The sequence below is a fragment of the Anabrus simplex genome, chromosome 4 (assembly GCF_040414725.1).
Source record: "Anabrus simplex isolate iqAnaSimp1 chromosome 4, ASM4041472v1, whole genome shotgun sequence".
In the NCBI taxonomy this organism is placed as follows: domain Eukaryota; kingdom Metazoa; phylum Arthropoda; class Insecta; order Orthoptera; family Tettigoniidae; genus Anabrus; species Anabrus simplex.
Genome location: NC_090268.1, coordinates 190,523,862 through 190,548,674, shown reverse-complemented (window position 1 = coordinate 190,548,674; position 24,813 = coordinate 190,523,862). Strand labels below are relative to the sequence as shown.

General features: G+C 39.0%; 1 protein-coding gene across 2 annotated transcripts in view; it reads left to right on the top strand.

Moving 5' to 3' along the window:
* The window catches only part of Fs(2)Ket (Importin subunit beta Fs(2)Ket), a 154,656-nt gene that overhangs the window by 99,869 nt on the left and 29,974 nt on the right, over nucleotides 1-24,813 (top strand). For both annotated transcript variants that reach the window (XM_067145300.2, XM_067145299.2), the window contains exon 14: nucleotides 9,623-9,843. In XM_067145300.2, coding sequence (XP_067001401.1) covers nucleotides 9,623-9,843 — 221 coding nt within the window. The remainder of the gene's footprint in view (nucleotides 1-9,622; nucleotides 9,844-24,813) is intronic.

The following is a 24,813-nucleotide window of genomic DNA, read 5'->3' as shown; positions in this document are numbered from 1 at the left end:
AATAGGTTTTATGGCGACGATGGGATAGGAATGGCCTAGGAACGGAAAGGAAGCGGCCGTGGCCTTAATTAAGGCACAGCCCCAGCATTTGCCTGGTGTGAAAATGGGAAACCACGGAAAACCATCTTCAGGGCTGCCGACAGTGGGGCTCGAACCCACTATCTCCCGGATGCAAGCTCACAGCTGCGCGCACCTAACCGTACGGCCAACTTGTGCTGTATATTACTGTATTTACTCGTGTATGAGCCCCCCCGCCCCTCGCGTATAAAGACACCCAACATAATTCGTCAGAGAAGAAAGATTCCTCTTCGAAGCGGATAAAAGTCTTATTGCAGCTCTGATGACATCGCACAAATTTGTGAATAGTTTCGTCCGTTCGACCTACACAATGAAAACACGTCTAATCCATGCGGTACATCTGTGTTTCGTAGGTAAGAAATGTCTGCCTCCGTAGCGTAGGTCTACTGCAGCTCTGATGTGGCCTAGCTTCGTGTCCGACCCGCGCATTGCAAGCATGCATCAGTCATGCTATATGTCTGTGTTTTTTAGTTAATAATGTCCGCCAGCGTAATGGTTAGCACAATTAGTTGCTGTTCTCGGGAGTCTGACTTCGATTCCCGGTACCGTACTGCCAGAGATTTACGAATGGCAGGAAGGTTGATATGCAGTAAAAGCGGTACATGGAACTAAAGAGCTGTACCACCTCGGGATGAGGAAATAATTTTACTTTAGTTGAGAAATATTCGCGGCTGTTGCTATTTATACAGCAGGCGAAATCATTAACAAAGTGGTCGTTTAATATCTCGTAACTCAAGCCAATATAGATATATATTTGGTGCGGAGTAAGTTTAAAACGTGATAAAAGCTATCCAATTAAAACAATTACTTTACTCACCAACATAACTAACAAATAATAATAATTTTGTCCCCACGTACTTTTAACGATTTTCGGAGACGCCAAACAAAAGATACTAGGGTACCTATGCATTAATAAAAAAGAAGAGACAACGTTCGTACGAAATTAAACATTATGATAATTAGACGCATTATCGCCGCACCTATAGATATTCATATATGCGGTATATTTTCCTGTTATTATTTCTTATTCTTTCCATCAAGGAACTTTTGGCACCATCAGGGCAATAATATACCTAAACTAAGCAATATGGACAGCTGTTTATAAAATCCTGATACGATAAATGTAGAGAACAAGCATGAAATATACTTAAAAATAGGGGTCTGTATTTCAAGAGCCGCAGTTATCAAAAGAATGTTTCCAGTTACTATGTATTACATACGGAAGTACAACTCGTAACATACACTAGTTATCAGCTGATGGTTTGGCACACAGAACACCAGTTTGGCATGCCTTCTACAGATGGCTTTATTCACATTATTTGGAAGGAGTAGCTTCTGCTACATACAGGTATACACCAACTGGGAATATGAGACCATCTCCAGAAACCATTTGGGAATAGATTCACACTGTTTAGACTCTATAGTCGAGAACAAAATGATTTTTAAAAAGTTCAAAAAGACGGGACCTCGTATGCTCTCGATTGCAGTGCATGGCTGACGCGACTGATGAGATGGCAGTGAAGATGACGTCACTTCTAATTCCGACACGTTGGTAGCAGGACAGGGAAGTTGGCGGCACAAGGCAATAATTCAAATGAAAGCAGTGATAAGCTTTACTGTGTGGTAGGCTTACTGCTGAACTGACAGAAACAAATGACTGGCCCTTCCTGATGTCAACCTCACCAGTGGAATTAGATGTAACCAATGACTTGATATGAATAACTAAAACGTACTTTTAAATGTACTGTAGGTCTAAAAGTCGTGTTCACCATTTGTCTTTTTACGCTTTGAAATACTGCCTTCCGACGAAAACAGCCAGTATAAATTAAATACGTTCTAAGTTTGGTAAATAATAGTATAGAATGTTTACACGTACAATTTATAGCTCTTTATAGCCTAGAAGTCTTGTGTTCAGTGCACAAAATTTTGAGATCGCATATTGGACCCCCCTTTACTATTTTTGGCTGTAAAAATGGGAAGAAAAGGGTCTAATACGTGAGTAAATACGGTATTAATTTATAGGCCCTGAATGAGGTGGATGAACATGGAGAGTATAGAGGAGAGAGAAATAAAAGTAGAAATAAAGGAGTAAGGAAGGGAGTGGTGGAGAGACCAACTGTTCAGGTCCATAATTGACAACCTGATGAAGATTGGAAACAGGAAATGAAGAAAGCATATTACCTCAGAGATCCAATGTTTATTAACTGTTTATAACTACACTACCTTTAATTCTGCCCATCCACTGACCAGGAGAAGGGTACCAGTTGGTGGCGGTAGCTAATGCTCATATGGGTTTACTTTTGTCGCCTGCAGTTCCGTATCCGTAATTCATCGGTCCACTCAATGGAGGTGGTGCTAGTGACTTATCGGATCAATTCTTTCATAAAACATGTGGCCACCCATGTTGCACCCAATGGAAGGTGGAGAATGGGGGCGGGGGCGTTGTAGTGTTTGACATAGTTTCTTTCTCTGGTGTTGGCAGGTAGTAGGAATATTTCTAATATGCAGTAGAAGTCTGTTAGAGTGAGAATTCATAAAGGCGAAAAATTTACTCTCTATAGCAGATTGTCGTTATATCAGATTTTTCATTACAGTCGTGGGGGGAACCTATACACCAGGAGTACACCTTCTCCGGCCAGTTAATCTGTGCGCCTTCTATAATGCCATCTGTGTAATCTCACTTGAACTGATGTTATGCAAGGTACTTGGGTTTTCAACCATTAGATGTGTCTATCATCGGTTTAATTGCTCCCCCTAGCAGGTCAAACTCCAATTTAAGAAATGTGTATTTTCACAGTTGGGTAACCTTAGTTTTTAAAGATTGTTTTGTTAATGTATCAAAGTTGTCAGTATATCTGCTGGTTCCTTCTCCAATATCGATGTATCAGAATTTTATAAATATTTTCTCTAGCCAATTAAAATTGGGGGTGTGTACAAGAATCTAGTCTATCAGTAGAGAGTTCTGGAATCTTCTCCTCAAAAGTGCTATAAAAGCTGGGCACTTATGGCCGTATTGTCTTCTTCTTGCTCCAGTTTGAGTGTGGTGTGTTCTAACGGAGGCGGGGGCCGCAGGCGGCGTTCTGAAGGCCCAGAAAGCAATTGCTGCTAATGTACCTATTTACAACATTAACACACATTTTATTCCATGTGGAAAACTACATTAACCCTTTGGCACTCAGCCTATATTTAGGGGTTTGCTCGAAGACACTCAGACTAATTTTTGTGATTTTCCAAAGCGAATTACAAAAATTCAACACGTAAACAGTTTAACACACATTAAAATAAAATAAATCACACTAATACAGGAAACTGAGCATTTCAGAAATGAATATACCTAGGACGTATTGTTATTGGTTAAGCCCAAAAAAATTATTAAATTTTGAAAATAAATTAAAAGATAAATTATGGTTTTCAATGATAGAAAAATCAGACCTTATTGCTTCTTCCTTCTTTACTCTTAGACGTGAAAGAAAGATAATTTCATTCTGAATAATTTGATATCAATATGATGTGTGTGCTGCAATTCACTCATGAAGCATGGCACAAAGTTATTCAGTGTACATGTAACGGTCATCAATGTCAGGTCCTCGCGGTCCGATGCACGGTGAGCAGTTACGACCGTGTCACTTCCCACATAACGGGAATCACTTTCGCCAAAAGGAGGTCATTATTACTGTCTAAATCATCTGAAAATTCAAGGATATCAGCCTCCTTCGGCCTTGAATATGGCCTAGCCATTACAATAAAAAGATGACGCAAGCACGTGCAACAACTGAGTTATGAAAAGGAGTAAAATTGTAGTTTACGAGGTACAGCGAACACACGATATACCAAAGAAACGAAATAAACTATAAACAAAACTCATAACAAGATCAACTTGTTGTATTCATAAGCCAATCAAAACAGATCCACGCAATAACAACTTCAAATAACCACAACATAAACATTCACGGTCAACAAATTTCATTTGTCGAAAATAAAAATATTTTGTAGGGCTGGTGGATATATCTGTTGAGTTAAACGCAAATTCAACGCTACCGTCACGATCAACTGTTATGATTTAACAGCTACGCAAATGACCAAAATCCGTAAATATATTTTAGTATTGAAAAGGTGGAAACGTTTACGTTATTATTATTACTTATATATTATTCTCAGTTCAATACGGACCAAAAACATGAAATTCATAACCATTAATAAGACAGAGTCGATGTATCGGCGCCGTGAGCTCTCTCGTCATAACCTCTCGCGCCGATAGATCGGCGCACTGAGTGTGAAAGGGTTAACACTGCTTCGTAGCAAAATAGTCGTGTATCCATCTCTGTTTACACTTATCTCTAATGTCCTCTATTTCAAGTTCATAAAGGTAATAAACATACTTTTCACCTCCCTCTACTTATGATAGTTATCTATGTAAAATCTCCATTGTTGCACTTGCCTCAACACTGGTAGGCATCATTTCACTATGTTCATGATCATCTTTGTTTTCACTGGTGGGAGAATCTGCTCCACAACCAATTCCTCCATACTTTTTTACCTCTGCAGTTATCATAGCATCATCCACTCAAAGAAAGTCTTCAGTAGGGCAGTTTGACGGCAACATTCTCCATACATCAGGGAGCAGGCTCTTCCTCGTCAGAATTGCCGTGTGGTTTGTAATTGTCTAGTTTCGCCTGTGTGTCATTGTAATGGGTGCGCTATCTGATCTCGTGTGAAATGCCCAGTGATTACCTCTCTTTTTTTTTTTGCTACTTGTGGGTAAAATTTTCTGGGTCCAACACACATTCACGCTATCTCCATTTCGGGTCTCAAATTTTTTTTAACCTAAAGGGCAAATTATATCATGTCCCTAAAAAGGAACTTAGGTGTGAAAATTACAATTTTTTTTTGCAAATTGTATGTAATTATTAAATGCCAATATGTGGCAAGCGCTATGAACTCTCATGCCACAGTAGCCATGTTGATGACGTCATAGTTCATCCCTGCAACCTGTTGCAGGTCAGCCGTAATGAAACTATGACTTCACGAAGCAACATCTGACATTTAAATGGACATACAATCACCAACTAAGCATCCCATGGGTTACAGCAGAAATGAGCACTTCACATCACATAATGCATACTGATGATATAAAGTCACCATATAAATCACAATGAACCATTAAAATACTGAAATTGAATAACAAAGGAAGAAAACGTCCGAGATTGCTTTGATACCGCTTGAGCACCCAATCAGTATGGGGCAATTTACGGTTCCCAAATTTCGAGCAGGGGTGCATGTTTAGGAACCCGAAACGCATGTACGAATGATATGAAACGATATGTGACGCGGAGATGAGGAGAAATCCTTCCTTTATGCTTGCCAGGGACCCACCCCCTACCCAAAAAAAGTGTTATTACCCACATTGCAAGTTCACACAGTAGCAAGAATAGGAAGTAGTGTGTTCAAATGGTACTCACAGAATGTTATTTAACCCTTTCGCACTCAGCGCGCCGATCTATCGGCGCGAGAGGTAATGGCGAAAACGCTCACGGCGCCGATACATCAGCTCTGTCTTATTTACGGATTTTGGTCATTTGCGTAGCTGTTAAATTGCAACAGTTGATCGTGACGGTACATTAAAGCATTGAATTTGCATTTAACTCAACAGACATATCCACCTGCCCTACAAAATATTTTTATTTTCGACAAATGAAATCTGTTGACCGTGAATGTTTATGTTGTGGTTATTTGAAGTTGTTATTGCGTGGATCTGTTTTGATTGGCTTATGAATACAAAAAGTTGATATTGCTATGAGTTTTGTTTATAGTTCATTTCGTTTCTTTGGTATATCGTGTGTTCGATGCACTTCGTAAACTACAATTTTACTCCTTTTCATAACTCCGTTGTTGCACGTGCTTGAGTCATCTTTTTATAGTACCGTCAGCCGGGGTGACTACGGTCCCAGGGGTGACTATGGTCAAAACTGAGGAAAAATGTTATGGAGGCTTATTCATATATTATATATTTTTAAAATCTCAATTTTCAAATTTCCCTCCAATCTAGGTGAATTTTTCTTTCCAGAAAGGGAAAACTTGTGATTCTAACCTGAAATGCGTTTTTCTGACTATCATTTGTTTCAGCACTTGTTTTTTGACAGAAACAACAGTTGGCTAAAATGTTCATTGTTGCTCCTAGGTAATCACTTCTAAATGTCATCTGAAAGTGTTGTTTACCTTCTTTATTCCTTGTGAAGGTATGTATGTAATTGTATCTTTATAAGAAATTATTTTGACGTTAAAAGTGCAAATTTATGAACAATAGTACAATTGTCTTGTTTTTTGGGGTTACTATGGTCATGAGTATCAACTCATTGCAATTGTCTTATGGGTTACGTTAGATTACCCTTGTTTAATATTATATACAATTAATATATTTATATTTTATTATTCACTTGTTTTTTTTCATACTTCATGCTTGTGTCCTTTTTATTTCAGTGTTAGCGGCAAAAATGTAGGTCTGTCCTAGAAACTAACAATAATTCTTCAGTTGCTAGTGACATTGCTGTGTCAGTTTTAAGTTTCTTGAAAGAAATGCGCTGTTCAAAGTAAAGAAATGGCCCCACAAGAAAGAAGAGATGGTTTGTCGAGCCAGGAAAAAGTGTTTCTCTGGAGGATATTGAACTTTGTCCACCTCTTCAAGATCAGTTTCAAGCAAGAACAAGTGGTGAAACATCAGTGCTACCAATCTTCAGAAAGAAGCAGAAAAGGCGTACAAGAGTAGTTTCATCAGACTCTGAAAGTGATGTTGAAATTCATTTAAATGGAAGTGATGAAGAAACTTGGAAGAGATGAAAGTAGGACTGATGGCAGAAGATAATCATGAATGCTCTAGGAAACCAACAGCAGGAGACTATGTTCTGGTTGAGTTTAGTACCAAAAAAAGAAAACTGCATTATATAGGTAAAATGATAGATGATGATGGTACTTGTCAAGAAGATGAAGTGAAAGTTATATTTCTTAGAGGATGTCATGAATATTTTGTGTGGCCAAAGCAAGCAGACATTTATGTTATCAATGTGAATGAAATTCTTAAAATACTACCACCTCCAGTTGAGCAAAGGTGGGGCTAAGTTAAGCTTCTATATAAAGTTTACTGGTTACAACTTGAAATGAGACAATTATAAATGAAAAGAACAAATTAACCACATTTTGCAAATTTTTCTTTAATGTTTGACACAATTGTAATTATTTTAGCTTAAGAATATAGTTACATATACAATTTCTTACATCAATATGCTTGGAAAATCACGTTCTGTTTAACCATAGTCACCCCCTACTAATTCCTGCATATTTAGTAACAATTCTTTAGTGATTTTAATATGACCATAGTGTCCCCACCCCATGGGGTTACTATGGTCACTATATTTTCAGATGTGAGACAATTACCGGATGTTCGAAAAATTTATTTTAATAAGTAGATGATACCCAACGCTCTATACTAAATCATATTTCATTTTTACATGGATATCTCATAAAATGTGCAAGATATTCACAAAAAACTTTAAAAAGTGACCATAGTAACCCCAGTTGACGGTAATGGCTAGGCCATATTCAAGGCCGAATGAGGCCGATATCCATGAATTTTCTGATGATTTAGACAATAATGACCTTCTTTTGCCGAAAGTGATTCCCGTTATGTGGGAAGTGACACGGTCGTAACTGCTCACTGTGCATCGGACCGCGAGGACCTGACATCAACGACCGTTACATGTACACTGAATAACTCTGTGCAATGCTTCATGAGTGAATTGCAGCACACACATCGTATTGATATCAAATTATTCAGAATTAAATGTTCTTTCATCCACGTCTAGGAGTAAAGAAGGAAGGCGCAACAATGTCTAATTTTTCTGTCATTGAAGACAATAATTTATTTTTACGAAATTATTTTCGAAATTTAATATTTTTTTGGGGCTTAATCAATAACAATACGTCCAAGGTATATTCATTTCTGAAATGCTCATAGTTTCCTGTATTAGTGTGATTAATTTTATTTTAATGTGTGTTAAACTCTTTACGTGTTGAATTTTTGTAATTTGCTTTGGAAAATCACAAAAATTGGTCTGAGTGTCTTCGAGCAAACACCTGCATATAGGCTGAGTGCCAAAGGGTTAAGTATCCATTGCACGTACTGCCGGCTTTGTCCACGAAGCCAGCCAGCATTAAGTTAAAAGCACTCGAGGTTAGGTTCATCTTGCTGTGATATGCAATTAAACCCTTAAGAAGCACATGAAACCAACGTAAAAGTACGAATCATTCCGTAATTAGTTAACTGGATAATACTGCGCATATACAAGCCATTAATTAAATAATTATGATAACTTGAATTGACAGTAATAGAACTACTATCATAACCACATGGTAATTGCTGCAGGTAACCGCTCCGCCATCGTCGATCTACACATGCGCATGAGACGTACCAACCTAACGAACGTAACCACTTGGCGACTGCCTTCAACCCCTAACGCCAATACTTACCTGTTTATTGACGATGAAAACAACTCGTAGGATTATATTTGTTCTTCCAAATTGCACAATGTTTATTTGCCATGGTTATCCATTTGTTTCAATAATCCCTTACGAGCCACGCATATGTGTATATTTAGATAAACCCAAGCTCATAAGGACCGCGGGAGTTACGCCCCCTTCCTGGCACGAGGAAGGGTTGGTGGCTCGTGCTTACGTCACATTCTCGCAGGTGTACCACATGTGCTGTATATAGAGGTTTGGGGGGGGGGGGCATCATGTTATGACGTCACGATCATTTTTCGTATTTCCGTATTGATAATTCACACAAACGCAAAGAGGAGAAGAACTCCACCTAATCAATACTTGTTTATCATCATTATTTAAAATACAGGACCGGTTTCGATCTTAGTGGGTCATCTAGCTGAGGAACTATACCATCTACTGGAATGGTAACAACAGAGAGAGGAGAAATGGAGTGAAACTGATATTGGTAAAAGAGTTAAATGGTATCACAGATCCTGAAGCTTCGCTTCAAACGACAAATTCTGTTATACTATAGCGCTGCCTGGCCTTGTAGGTTGTTGCTCACTTACAAGGCCTGGCCTATCATCAGGCTGTAAGCCATCATACATGGCGTGCTGCTGTTGTCTGCTCTGAATTCTTTTACATTTGGGGCTCGAAAGGTTTTGAAAGAGATTGCAGTTAATTACTCTCCAACTGACTTGCTAGGGCTAACGTGAGAGAATAAATTACTATGGGAAAATAAATTTGCGTCCAGGAGACCAAATGTGATGTGTTAAATTATTATCCACAACCCCAAATTTTAAAAAAAAAGTTGATAGACTGAAAAGCCCAAGTTGTTGCAACTGCAACTTGTCAACACTGTCTGAACTAAGGACGAGCGTGGATGATTTTTTTATGAATACATTTTGCGTTAAAAAAAATATATGTTGTTGTCAACTGAAATTTTAGAACTGTATGTCAGCATACTCACAGAATTTCAACAAATCTCTTATCTTTGCTTGTCTTTCAGACGGATTATGACATGGTAGACTATTTGAATGAACTCCGAGAAGGTGTCCTAGAAGCGTACACAGGTATTGTCCAGGGCTTGAAAGGAGATGGTCCAACACCACATCCAGATGTTTTGCTTCTGGAACCCCATGTTCCTTTCATCATCCAGTTCATCACAATTGTTGCATCAGATTCTGAACGGTCAGATAGCACTGTGGCTGCCTCTGCAGGACTTGTAGGGTAAGTTGCATCCTGATTTCATTGTGTTGTACCATATGTGATGTAAATTCTGTGCACTAAATAGTATGCATTTAAAGCCATGATTAATGTTGTAAATGTACTGGAAGAGAGATGAAAAACACACAGTTAAAATTTATTGCAAATGTAGATTTGGCTAAAAAATACTTTCAGTAATGGTGGCCTTAACAAATGGAGAAATGACGTGCATTCTGTCTCGTTAGAATAACCTTTTGGAAAAGTGCAAAGAAATGTTAGTATTAACATTTTAAAAATACTACAGGTGATTTATCAACTGGAAGTAGATAAATAAATACAATAATGTGCCAAAGCCATTGTGATTGGAGGAAGGCGTTGAGAGAAAGAGATTGTTGGGGGAAGGAGGGTAGGTTGTTTCTACAATAGCTGGGTACTATAAATAGGAACGTTACGACATACAGTAGGTATTATTAATAATCTTGACCATGATGGTCGGGATTGGATCCGTATTGACTTGGTAACAGTAAATATGTTGGAAGATGGTCCGCCTAGTCAATACTATTTATTCATTTATTTACCTTTCACCTTAACATCTAGTACATGTTTCGAGAATATTATTCATTCTCTTCCTCAGCTAGTGTATACTGAATTTTAATCCACTAGCTGAGGAAGAGAATGCATAATATTCTCGAAACATGTACTAGATGTTAAGGTGAAAGGTAAATAAATAAATAGTATTGACTAGGCGGACCATCTTCCAACATATTTACTGATACAGTAGGTAAATTAGAATCGGTGTAGAAATGAAAGGAACATGGATGATGGCAAGAGGAGAGAGAAAGGAAAAGAACAGACTTATATCTTTGGCTGTTAAAGGAAGGGACAGGATAGGGAAATAATCAGAATACAGCTTGGAAGTTTTTTTTCAGGATGTGGAATTCGTTAGGTTTCTGTTATGTAGCAAGAATAAAGTTGGACGTTGAAGGATACAAATAGAACAGTTTGTGGGGAACGTTTCATTATGTCAAGGATTAGCAGTTTGTCCATTCTCTTCGTCCTAATCATGCGACAGGAGGGCGCCTGTTCAAATAAATTTAAAGGTTTACAACATAGTAATCCGTCCCGTAATAATATATGGGACAGATATAAGCATTGAGAAAAAAGGAAGAGGAATTATTGTATAGGACAAAAATAAGAATGTTACGTTGGGCAGTTGGAATCTTTCTGAAGGAAGGGAGAGAAAACCACCTCGGAAAGTGCCAGGACCGGAGAAAATGAGATTCTGAGACAGTACAGACTGTGGTGATACAGCTTTGTAATGCAGTCTGAGGTGAATGCACCAATCAAGAGACTATGGTCTGAAGAACTCCAGGGTGCCAGATCTAGGTGAAGGCAAGGGATCAGGGGCAAGACATTGTACAAATGACATGCTAGATGAAGGACTGGCCAAAGAAGATGCATACAACATAGAAGGGAATGGTCATGGCACCCAACCACTAATAAGGGATAATGGAGAAGACTATAAGCAGAAGGGGAAATGGCTGCCCCACGAAGGAATAGTTCATTCATGTAGTTATTCGAATGGTGCCAGCTAGGTACGTAAACTACCGTATTTCACGGCATAATCGTCGCACTTTTTATACCAAAATTTTCGAAAAAAAATTGTAGGGTGCGACCATTATACGATGAATATTTAATACCAGTATTTGTATTACTCAAAAAATGTATTTATAACTAAATTGTATTTGATACAAATTTAAGATGCACGCAATACTCGCGTTTATACATCAAAATAATTAAAATAGTCTAAAACAAAATTCATAATTTTTCGCAACAATTCGGCGAACGTTTTTCCAACCTGAAAATAAAAATGAACGTATTAAGTTAATTTGTCATTAATTTGAGTATTAAAGTTAAAATATTACACTTGCAAAAAATTATCGCTTTGTTGTGAAATGTGGACTTACCGGTACGCAATTTATTCCAAATCTTCGGTGTCGCTATCGCAGGTTTCGCTATCTGATGCGCCGTCTTCGCCTCTGTTAATACCAGTATCAGATTCTTCGTCTCCCTGCCACACTGCGCCATCTTCGGAACCGTCTAGTGTATTTGAAATCCCAGTCCTTTTGAAGCTCTTGGAGACTAGTTCAGGTGGTATAAGATCCCAACTCTTCTTCACCCACGAGCATAACAAGTCCAAGGGTGGACGCCTGATATTTCCGGCGGGCGTCAATTGCTGATCGCCGCTCATCATCCACTCGTAAAATCGACGTAAGTGGTCTTTAAAGGGTTTATTAACACATACGTCTAGTGGCTGCAAAGCAGATGTTAGGCCACCAGGAATGACTATCTGTCGTGTATGATGTACGGCGGCAACTTTCTCCAGTCAGCTGTAATGGCTAGCATTGCCGTGCATCGCAACTTCTCACTACCGCTGGTTTTCATTAATACACTCCGTGATCCTTTTAGCGCAATAGTGCTGTTGCAAGGCATATCAAAAAAGATTGGAGTCTAATCGGCATTACCGATTTGAGAAAGCAAGTACGAAGTTTCCTTGCGCAAACGTATGACAAATCGGTGAAAATTTACAATTTTGTCCGTGTAATCAGCAGGCAACTTTTGGCTTAGTGTTGTTCTCCTTCGCACTGACAGATTGTGTCGTCGCATGAACCCCTTAATCCACCCACGAGTCGCCTTAAACTGAGTTACCGGTGTGTTGTGTTTGCGCGCTACCTCCTGTCCCTTAATTTGTAACATTTCATATGATACACTGCAGCCATTGTTACGTATTTCACTGACGTACCTAAACACTTCTTCGTCAATTATAGGAAACTTCCCTGTTTTAGGACCTCTAAACGCGCGTCTAGAAGGGTTTGTGCTTTTTAGCTTGTTTTTTACTTTCCACCAGTCACGCACCAACTTTTCACTCACAGAAAATTTTCTTACTGCAGCTCTGTTCCCATGCTGTTCAGCGAAGGCAATTACGCTTAGCTTGAAGCCCGCAGAATAGTTTCTATATTTACCCATAATCGCTTATAAATGCTTCACACGTTAATGTTTTGCGATATAAATGACTTTCCGTAATTGTTCACTATTAAAACAAATTATTTCTGCAAACACCCAAAACACAAATTAAAAACTTAAATTCTCACGCACACATGTCTACAGTAGTCACGTAAATATGAAACAAATAAATGCATCTGTGATCTGTCCATTCCAGAGCAGCCAATACTGTTAGGCAGCAAGGAAGCATGCAACAATTTATCAGTTTAGCTCGTTGGTTGCGACACACTACTGCGCTTGCGCAAAGCTCGCAAACCAGAGCTCTTAGCTAGCGCGGTGTAGATCTACTGTGTAGTTGACTGTATTCAGAGACGTCAGTAACAAACATTCATTTTTTTCAATTTCTTTTAAACATACGGTAATTAGGTTAATATTTCTTCCCAGTTATTGATGATTTTACATTACATTACTGACGAGTTTATAGAATAAAACTTTAATAGCATTGGATAATAATTATCTTGACTGCTTGGATAAATGTTTTCATCCCATGCCCGGACACTTATGACGTAGTAAGATAAGAGTCTAGCGATGACAACTGAGACATCGTAAATAATTCGGCTGAATAATTCCGTGGAAATCTGCGTTATCATCTTGGATTTCACTTCGTGCGCAATAACACAGGAGCCGGCCCCATGGTGTAGGGGTAGCGTGCTTGCCTCTTACACGGAGGCCTCGGGTTCAATTCACGGCCGGGTCAGGGAATTTTACCTGTATCTGAGGGCTGGTTCGAGGTCCATTCAACCAACCTAGCCGGTATTTCCTGGCGACGTTGCCGATAAGCGATAACTTACAGCCTTACGTATTTCAAATGGGAACTCATAATATGTAGGTGGTGAATAAATAGTACACTGTCTCGCGACCACGTTGTCTAACTGCCGATAGCCTACCGGTAAGCATAATATGTAGGTGGTGAATAAATAGTACACTGTCTCGCGACCACGTTGTCAAACTGCCGATAGTCTACCGGTAAGCCATGCGTCGTACATGTTGTTGTTGTTGTTGTTGAGTCATCAGTCCATAGACTGGTTTGATGCAGCTCTCCGTGCCACCCTATCCTGTGCTAACCTTTTCATTTCTACGTAACTATTGCATCCAACATCTGCTCTAATCTGTTTGTCATATTCATACCTTGGTCTACCCCTACCGTTCTTACCACCTACACTTCCTTCAAAAACCAACTGAACAAGTCCTGGGTGTCTTAAGATGTGTCCTATCATTCTATCTCTTCTTCTCGTCAAATTTAGCCAAATCGATCTCCTCTCACCAATTCGATTCAGTATCTCTTCATTCGTGATTCGATCTATCCATCTCACCTTCAGCATTCTTCTATAACACCACATTTCAAAAGCTTCTATTCTCTTTCTTTCTGAGCTAGTTATCGTCCATGTTTCACTTCCATACAATGCCACGCTCCACACAAAAGTCTTCAAAAACATCTTTCTAATTCCGATATCAATGTTTGAAGTGAGCAAATTTCTTTTCTTAAGAAAGCTCTTCCTTGCTTGTGCTAGTCTGCATTTTATGTCCTCCTTACTTCTGCCATCGTTGGTTATTTTACTACCCAAGTAACAATATTCATCTACTTCCTTTAAGACTTCGTTTCCTAATCTAATATTTCCTATATCACCTGCCTTCGTTCGACTGCACTCCATTACTTTTGTTTTCGACTTATTTATTTTCATCTTGTACTCCTTACCTAAGACTTCATCCATACCATTCAGCAACTTCTCGAGATCTTCTGCAGTCTCAGATAAAATAACAATATCATCGGCAAATCTCAAGGTTTTGATTTCCTCTCCTTGGACTGTGATTCCCTTTCCAAATTTCTCTTTGATTTCCTTTACTGCCTGTTCTGTGTAAACATTGAAAAGGAGAGGGGACAAACTGCAGCCTTGCCTCACTCCTTTCTGGATTGCTGCTTCTTTTTCAAAGCCCTCGATTCTTATCACTGCAGACTGATTTTTATACAGGTTGTAGATAATTCTTCGTTCCCGGTATCTGATCCCTATCATCTTCAGAATCATAAATAGCCTGGTCCAATCAACATTATCGAATGCCTTTTCTAGATCTACGAATGCCATGTACGTGGGCTTGTCCTTCTTGATTCGATCCTCTAAGATCAGACGTAAAGTCAGGATTGCTTCACGTGTTCCTACATTTCTTCTGAAGCCAAATTGATCTTCCCCCAACTCAGCTTCAACTTGTTTTTCCATTCTTCTGTAAATAATACGTGTTAAAATTTTGCAGGCATGAGATACTAAACTAATAGTGCGGTAGTTTTCACACCTGTCAGCACCGGCTTTCTTGGGAATAGGTATAACAACATTCTGCCGAAAATCGGATGGGACTTCTCCTGTCTCATACATCTTGCACACTAAATGAAATAACCTTACCATGCTGGTTTCTCCTAAGGCAGTCAGTAATTCAGAGGGAATATCATCAATTCCAGGTGCCTTGTTCCTATTTAGGTCACTCACAGCTCTGTCAAACTCTGACCTCAAAATTGGGTCTCCCATTTCATCAGCATCAACAGCCTCTTCATGTTCCAGAACGAAATTATCTACATCGTTACCTTGATACAACTGTTGGATATGCTCCTGCCATCTTTCTGCTTTGTCTTCTTTCCCTAGAAGTGGCTTTCCATCTGAGCTCTTAATATTCATGCACCTAGATTTCCTTTCTCCAAAGGTTTCCTTGATTTTCCTGTATGCAGCATCTACCTTTCCCAGGACCATACAGCCTTCGACATCCTTGCACTTCTCCTTCAGCCATTCTTCCTTAGCTACCTTGCACTTTCTATCCACTTCATTCTTTAATCGCCTGTATTCTTTTCTGCCCTCTTCATTTCTAACATTCTTGTATTTTCGTCGTTCATCAATCAGGTCTAGTATCTCCTGAGTTATCCACTGATTCTTAGTTGATCTTTTCTTCCTTCCTAACATTTCTTCAGCAGCCCTACTGACTTCATTTTTCATGACTCTCCACTCTTCCTCTACTGTGTTTCTTTCGGCCTTTTCATTTAGTCCTTGTGCAACATGTTCCTTGAAACGATCCATCACACTCTTTTCTTTCAACTTGTCTAGATCCCATCTTTTTGCATTCTTTCCTTTCTTCAATTTCTTCAACTTCAGATGGCATTTCATGACCAACAAGTTGTGGTCAGAGTCCACGTCTGCTCCTGGGAAAGTTTTGCAATCCAACACCTGGTTTCTGAATCTCTGCCTAATCATAATGAAGTCTATTTGATACCTTCCAGTGTCTCCAGGTCTCGTCCACGTATACAGCCGTCGTTTGTGGTGTTTGAACCAAGTATTGGCGAGGACTAAATTATGGTCAGTGCAGAATTCAACCAGCCGACTTCCTCTTTCGTTCCTTTGTCCCAATCCAAATTCTCCTACTGTGCTACCTTCTCTTCCTTGGCCTACCACTGCGTTCCAGTCTCCCATCACAATTAGATTCTCGTCACCTTTGACATATTGTATTAAATCTTCTATCTCCTCATATATTCTTTCAATTTCTTCATCATCCGCTGAACTAGTAGGCATATAGACCTGCACTATTGTGGTGGGCATTGGTTTGGTGTCTATCTTGGCGACAATAATTCTTTCACTATGCTGGTCGTAGTAGCTTATCCGCTGCCCTATTTTCTTATTCATTATTAAACCAACTCCTGCATTACCCCTGTTTGATTTCGTGTTGATAATTCGGTAGTCGCCTGACCAAAAATCCTGTTCTTCCTGCCAACGTACTTCACTTATACCAACTACATCTAACTTTAGCCTATCCATCTCCCTTTTCAGATTCTCTAACCTACCACAACGATTCAAACTCCTAACATTCCACGCTCCAACTCGCAGAATGTCAGTATCCATCTTCCTGATGATCGCCCCCTCTCGTGTAGTCCCCACCCGGAGATCCGAATGGGGGACTAGTTTACCTCCGGAATATTTTACCCGGGAGGAAGCCATCATCAGTACATCTTTCATACAGAGAGAGCTGCATGTCCTCGGGAGGTGGTTACGGCTGTAGTTTCCCGTTGCTTTCAGCCGTGTAGCAGTATCAACACAGCTAAGCCATGTTGAGTATTATTACAAGGCCGTATCAGTCAATCATCTAGACTGCCGCCCTTGCAACAACCGAAAGGCTGCTACCCCCCTTTCGATGAACCATTCGTTAGTCTGGTCTCTCAACAGATACCCATCCGATATGGTTGCACCTGCGGCTCGGCTATCTGCATCATTGGGACACGCAAGCCTCCCCACCGCGGCAAGGTCACATGGTTATACGTTGTGCAACATGTCGCAAACGTGACTGTGTTGCCAAATTGCCCATAAACCATACACGTATTTAAATTGCGCATTCATGTGCAACTTACGTTGCAGTTCCATTTACCTTTTAATCAGATTAGTGAACAAAATTTGGACGTGCGACGATTATGTAATTAAAGGTTTAAAGTCCGATTTTTGTATTGAAAATAAAGGATGCGACGATTACGCGGTGGCGACGATTATGCGGTGGCGACGATTATGCCGTGAAATACGGTATATCACTTTCAGGCCAATCAGATAGTTCATACAGCCTTTCCCTTCTGATTGGTTTGGATGAACCACCTCTTGTATGCAAAACCCAGTAGAACTTCAATTGTAGTCTGAGAGGTGCACTGACATGAACATCCACCAGTCATGCCTTAGACTGTACTAAAGTTAGAACTGACCTGGGTGGGTCTAGCCACAGTCCAAGAAAGTGTTAACAGTAAAAACTTCTTTTGTATGTTTTGCAGTTTTACGTGTTACGCTTTCTCGGCTTTATCCTGAGGTCCTGGTGAAATTCCCATACCTCTATTAATTTATTTCGGATATACAGTCAGTCTGTTAGAGTGAGAATTCATAACGTCAAAAAATTTACTCACTATAGCGGATTGTCCTTATATCCGATTCTTCATAAAAGTGGGGGGGAAATACACATTAAACAGCGATCTGTTTGTTCAAAACTTGTGTTTACGCGGATGATATCCACTCTACGGCTTACTTGTTTTTTTTTTTTTTCAAAGTTCTATAGCCCTATTACATGAAAGTGTGTGTTTAATTTCATTCTGAAAAAATTATAGTATTACTGCAGAGGCCTCTGTGGCAAATGTTTGTTTTTTGTTCAAACAGTGTCACCTAACCTGAAAACTTATTTCAGTGCAGTGGAGAAATAACCTCCTTGCTACAAATTTACGTGGGTATAGTAGCCTTTCTAAAATTTATTTAGACGCGAGAAAATATAAACCATCCTCTGAAATCACTGTGTGCTCTGCCATATCTGGTTGTATCACATTCTTACTTAACCCTTTACCGTACCCCATTTAAAGGCGAATGCCCAGCCGTAATTACCGTGTTTTTTGACAGTCCTTTAAATCTCAATAGGCACAGCAGCATAAATACCACCCTTTAAAAGAAAACAACCAAAAGTCAAATGAATAAAGATATCAATGTAATGTCTTTTGCATTTCGTTCCTAAATGATTAGTGCATATATATGTGTACTCACCCTAATTTTGAATATCCACATATCGCTCCAGATGGTATTCCAAAATGTACCCTGTCTTGCATAGTGGTAGATCGTACTGCTTATGTTTGAAAGTTGTTTTTTGCCTCTCCCAGAAGCTGGTCTTCGTTTTATTTGTGAACACAAAGCACACACTTTGGCACGACCAGGTATCTTCACAAGAGGATGAAATAATTTAGGGAATGGGCAGCTAATGGGTAAACTTCTTTTCCTGCTCGTACGTTTGCGAGACGTGAAGTTCCCAATCAGCTGTTGCACCAAGTTGCGCTGGAAGTTTAGCTATCTGTTTCCATGAGCTGTGAGAGCTGGTTGGTTACTCATATCATACAGAATGAAACTGTTCACAACGCACACGTTGATCACAAAATGAAAAATAAATTTCCAACTTTTTTAGACTATTGCCTAACCCCTTAGTATTCTCTTTTCTGATCACTGATGTCCACGTGTAATTGATGACAGCATGAGGACACGTAATTTCTATTTCTTCATTGCCTTTATCAGTTTTTTTGTTTAGGTTTACATCATGCACAAAATCTGAATTTGTTGACAGCATAAGACCTTTCGACACAACTCCGCGATTAGACGACATGGTGTGAACTTGAATAAGAATAATCTCTATTTAAAGACAATGTTTATAAAGTAGGTCTGCTTGGGAAATATATACGGGAGATGCTGTCAGCATGGTCCTGACAGCTTGCTAAGTCAAGAGAATACAGTATGCAGAGGTGCCAACTATTACGGATTGTCCGTAATGATTACGGAGTTCACCTTACGATTACGGAATTACGGACAAAGGGAAAACTATTACGGAAAAGCTGGCATTATTAGAAAAAATAATGTTCTACTATAAATCCTTGAAGTTGTATTTGCTGAGTTAAGTGTACCTGACAGTTGACAGGAAGAAGTGAGGCCTACATTAAGCACATCTGCACTGGAATCGCTTATGGTTCACAAGACGAAAATGTCATCACAGTGTGAAGGATGTTTCAAGAAAAACTACACTGAAAATCAGCTGCTTCGTGAGAAACAAGGTACAAGGAATGTTTTATAAGAGAACTAGAACTAACAGGTTGTGTGCAAATGTTATTCTGTAATATGATATACTTTCGAATGGATTGCTAGAGGGAGGGACAAAAAGGGTGCCATTATCGAGAAGGGAGGAGCACACTTTGGACTTGACTAGAAATTTTTCTCCGGGGCAAAGGGCGATTACTGATAATCCACTTCAAAGGTTGGCACCTCTGAGTATGGTTTCACAAGACCCTCAATATCTCTCTCAACACACTTCTAATGAACGTGAGTGTGACGAGCACTTTAGAGTGTTCAGCAAAAAATTTGAGTGTTCTGGAGCGTTAGGGACGGCAAAGAGTTAGTTTCAGCATAGAACATCACAATTAAGCGATAGTTTTCTTCAGCCTTTAGTTCTAACCAGTTAACGACTGCTATCGATCAGTCATTTACGCATTTATTACGAAAACATGTTATCCTCTTTGACTTCAAAGACTTCAAATTTTCTTCTAGAGAACAGCAGTCGACAGGTATTACTAATCAACTCCATCACCTTCACCTGAAGTACATTTGAAATCTTTCTCGATGTCAGTTTAGATCCCGTACTAAATTGTGATATTCATCCTTTTATGTACCCACTGTCCTTTGTGGCAGACAGTATTCGTGGCAATAGAAAGAGCGCAGGCAATTAAAAGCTCATCAGAATCTGATGAAGAGGATATGCTATGGTATAACTTATCTTCAGACAAAGTACACTGCGATCTGTGAATGTGAGGACAGTACGTTCGTCTTCATGCCACATGCAGTGACAACATCAGCTTTCCCTCTACGATGGCTTATATCAGTGTGAGTTAATGTGAGGTGACAGTAGTCTTAAGTGTAATATTTGTTGACAAGTATAATTCGGTGAGGAGTTCCACAAGCATTTGGAAGATGTGCCACACTAAGTTGAAGTTACATTATTTGCAGTTCATTTTTCCCCTACAAAACAAACTGTAAAAATTACTTTACCCATGAAGACGGGCTGCTTTGCATTGCATGAAGTATGAGGATCAAGATGGATCTTGGACTACATGTACTATTTGTTGTGTGTGTCACAACTTTAAGAAAATGGTATCTAAGGAAACAGAAGTTATCCTTTGGAATTCCAAAATGTGGAAGAAACAGAGTAATTGCATAAGCCTCACTTACAGATAATGAAAGTGTAGACATTCAAAGAAAGTATCAAAGGAATTACTTAAGACATACTCAAAATAATCAATGTGTCATGCAGCCTCTAGCATATAGGACATTCCACTTCAAGTCAGATAAGACACAGAAAAGGAACTTCATTTTGTATATTACGAACATTTCAAAATATATATAGGAAAGCTTCAAAATAGAGTTTATATAAATAATACTTTCTTAACTCTCAGAAAAAGTTTTCTTCTTTGTGACTTTGGAGATATCTTTAGAGATGGCTCTAATCAAACCATACAGTAGAACTCTTTTAGAGCAAAAATTCATAATGACGAAAAATTTATTGCTATAACACTATATCTGATTTTTCATTAATGTCCGGAAAAAAAAACCCATGCACATTGAAATCTGTATGGAATAGCAATCAGTTTTTCACAACTTGCGTTTTCGCTTGTTTCCATACTACGGCTTACTTGTTACTTTTTATTAAATAGCGAGACAACTTGAACACTGACTGGTTGCACGACATGTAGAGCTAAACCTTGGGGTGAAAGACCTTACAAAATGTTCATTTCTTGCGTATTTATCTATGTCATCATTGTAAACAGTACACTAACACATCTAGCACGAATACATTAGTGTCGGAAACAACAGTCTCTGTTGTATCATTTCATCCTCATCACGGTCTAATTCGGCAATATCAACATTGCTGTCATCAGAATCATCGCTAAAATTATAACTACTATCCTCATAATCACTAAAACACTAGTTTAACATGCCTTGTATATCATCGCTAGAAGAATTATCATAGTTTACTGACGCAATTGCGCAAAAAGTACACGAGCGAATAGTCATTGAGTTTTACACATCAATAACTTTGCAAGTTGTGAAAGGTGGTTTTTATTAATGTATTAACTTCACATCAATAACGTATCGAAAAATCATTAAAATCCATCGATATACATGAAACGAAAGAATAAAGCTTTATCTAGATGGTTGTGTTTTGTGTGTTTCGCGGCATTATAATGTATGCCCCGTTTCCCTCATATGGGTACTCGTGGCGCAATGTTTTTTGTGTGTTTCGCGGCGTTATAATGTTCTAGATACCTTATTCTAAAGCTTAGGCCGGTCTGTCTGACATTAGAAAAATTGCGCTGTGTGCATCTGAGTATATAAAACCGAGTTTGAGAATTTGTCGTAAATTTTATTAATGGAGTTGGAATTGAAAAGAATATTACGTCCCGTATGCAGTGTTAATATTGTCCTTTCTTAATGGTTTGGTGATATTGTAAATGGCTGGATCAGTGAATGTAAAATTGGCAATTTTTTTTTTTTTTTTCTCAAGGGATTAATGTAGTTTTGTACTTTGACTTAATTTTACCTATGATTTTAGTGATCATATCAAGTTTAAATCCATTCAGCATGGCTAATTCTTTGATGAAACGTAGTTCTTTTTTTCGATTGACGTAAGAAAGGTCATGCGGTTTGGGGTAAAGGAGATAAGAGGTAGGTACAGGGACCTTTCAAGTTCAGTAAGGAGTTCAACCAGTCCAGCTGCATGATCTGTGACGAAAACCGTGTGGGAATGAAGCCTATTCACTTCTCGGTCTCTCAGATCAGTCAGGTACTTAATACCACAGTTGTTGATGTCTTTCATGTCAGACATCTTGAAAAATGTAACGTCACTAAAGTAAGCACTCAGAGACAGCCTGAAACGAGCTATTCCATCGAGTTATGACAGGTGCAGGGAAAAGCTTTGCTTCCTTTGAAGCACCATACTTTGATATTAGGAATTGTAAATAATTATATTTTCACTTTCTTGTGTTCAAAAATGCAGACTTTACCATCACAACCACATGATTTAAATCTGTCATCACTGCGACCCAACTATTGTCAACCAAGCTGATCTTATGTGCCCAGCACTGTACATGCATTAAATGATCCCCTATGACCACACTTAATGTTTCATAACACTAGGTCACGTATGGGGCACTGTCACTAACAAACACTTTAACTGCATCATATGGTACACTATAACTGCGCAGAGCTTCTAAAACTGCACGAGAGCAGTTTGTAGCATTTCCTCCATCAAGATAGTTCACAGAAACAATGTGCAGCTCTCTTTTCGATCCGGCTGGCACTTAGAATAGGCCGTTGTGTTTTTATCATATTCCATCTGTAGTTTTATCACAGAGTATGTTGATGTTCTTCCCCACTAAAGCCTCTTCTATTCTTGTCTGGTGGTCAGATGCAACTTCTAGAAGGATGAAAGACCTCAAATCATAACAAAATAATTTAAAATTACTGGATCAATTGGGTATGGGCATTGCGTATGAGATGCATAAGGCCGGGAAATACAGCACACTAAACTCGGCCTCGAGATACTTCAGACAAGCGCCGCTAGAGTTCTCTTTACTGAGCTGTCTTGCCTGCTCAGTGCAACACGTTCCCGTATGAAAACCTATGAAAATTCACCAAAACTAGCAATTTCAGAAGACTCCAAACAGATGTGAGATAAAAAATAGACCAAGAGCAGTTGGATAGCTTACGTTCAACGTATTTCTTACACTTTGCTTAAAAGAAATAAGTAATTCAAGAAAGAAGCAGAGAAGTCTATTAGCAAGTTTGTCACTTCTTCCCGTTTTCTCTAGTTCTGTCTCAGTGTATACGTTAAACTGATCGAGACTGCGGTCATAAATTATTTTGGGTTTAATCACCATTTTATAAATTATCTGCTGTCCTACCTTTTCCTCCACACATCTGATGTTGCGACATTCGTATTGAAGCTGCTGTTTGGAGAGGGATGTTACCCCGTTTCGCCATTAGAAAATCTTATACATTTTTCAGCATCTTATGATGTGGTACAGTTAGGTATTGCAAGGATCTCAAATCTGTAGTCGGTAGGTGCTTTTCTATGCCAGAAGATGCAAATTTTTAACAACGTTTCTCCATATTTCAATTATTCTTCCCGTAAGATTCAGTTTGTTCTAACAGGAATGAAAACCTACAACCTGTTTTCTAGTCATTGACTGGGTCAGGGATGTAATGAATGAAACATATATAGGCTATTATTACAATGGAGTCGCCACTCCCAAGGTGATTTATTAATGAGTGATAAATGCCATGAAATGATAATGGAGAGTGTTGCTGGAATGAAAGATGACAGGGAAAACCGGAGTACCCGGAGAAAAACCTGTCCCGCCTCCGCTTTGTCCAGCACAAATCTCACACGGAGTCACCGGGATTTGAACCACGGTATCCAGCGGTGAGAGGCCGATGCGCTGCCGTCTGAGCCACGGAGGCTTCTAACTGGAATAAAGCTCCTAAATGATCATTTGTACCATTATTATTTCTATTTGGTTTACTTGTTGGTCAAGTTCAGATACCTTAAATCATTTTCCTGATTTCATTACCGTATCCTACTTCTCGATATAAATACTGTTTTTCCGTAATCTGGCATTTGAAATCTCGTCAATATATATTTAGATTTAACAGAGATACTTGTTGCCTTTCCTTGACACAGAAACAAGACTTGTAGGTACTTCTTTTTTGTTTGTGGGTGACATAGATCATTTATATGCTGAAGATATGATAGGTTCACCGTTACCTGAATCAGAAATTTTGCATAATTTTGATGGCAATACGTCTTTTCTTGGAGCTGAAGCCTTCCTGTGTTTGACACTTTTTTGGTTGTGAAAAGGATATACACTAAAAACAGAAGGAACTTTGTTGGGGAGAATTTGCTTGATTGGTATGCTTACACTGAAATCTGATGTATTAAGATGCCTCGAAATAGCTTGCCTACATTTCTCTCTTAAACCGCAGTCTGAAGGAAAATTATGGGACGTCACATTTTCTTGCTTTTTAGCAGTATCCGAAATATAGAGGTACACAACAGTGCACCATGCATTTCAACCTCACGGACACTCACCTACGGAAACAATACGCACAATAAATTGCATAAAATGAACACATTACAATCACTCCGTACATCACAGTGTTAAAGTCCGCCAAGAGCAGAACAGAAACCTGACATCTAGCGGCCAAACCGTCTTTGCAGCGGCAAGTTAGTAGCTATGTCCCGGCCTTGTATATCTCGCAAGCAGCGGTATGGGTAAGATAGTTCGATATGGAAATCGCAGTCAAATGCGGTATCCTTCGGTTTCTCACACATGGCAGCTCTACATTTGAAAAT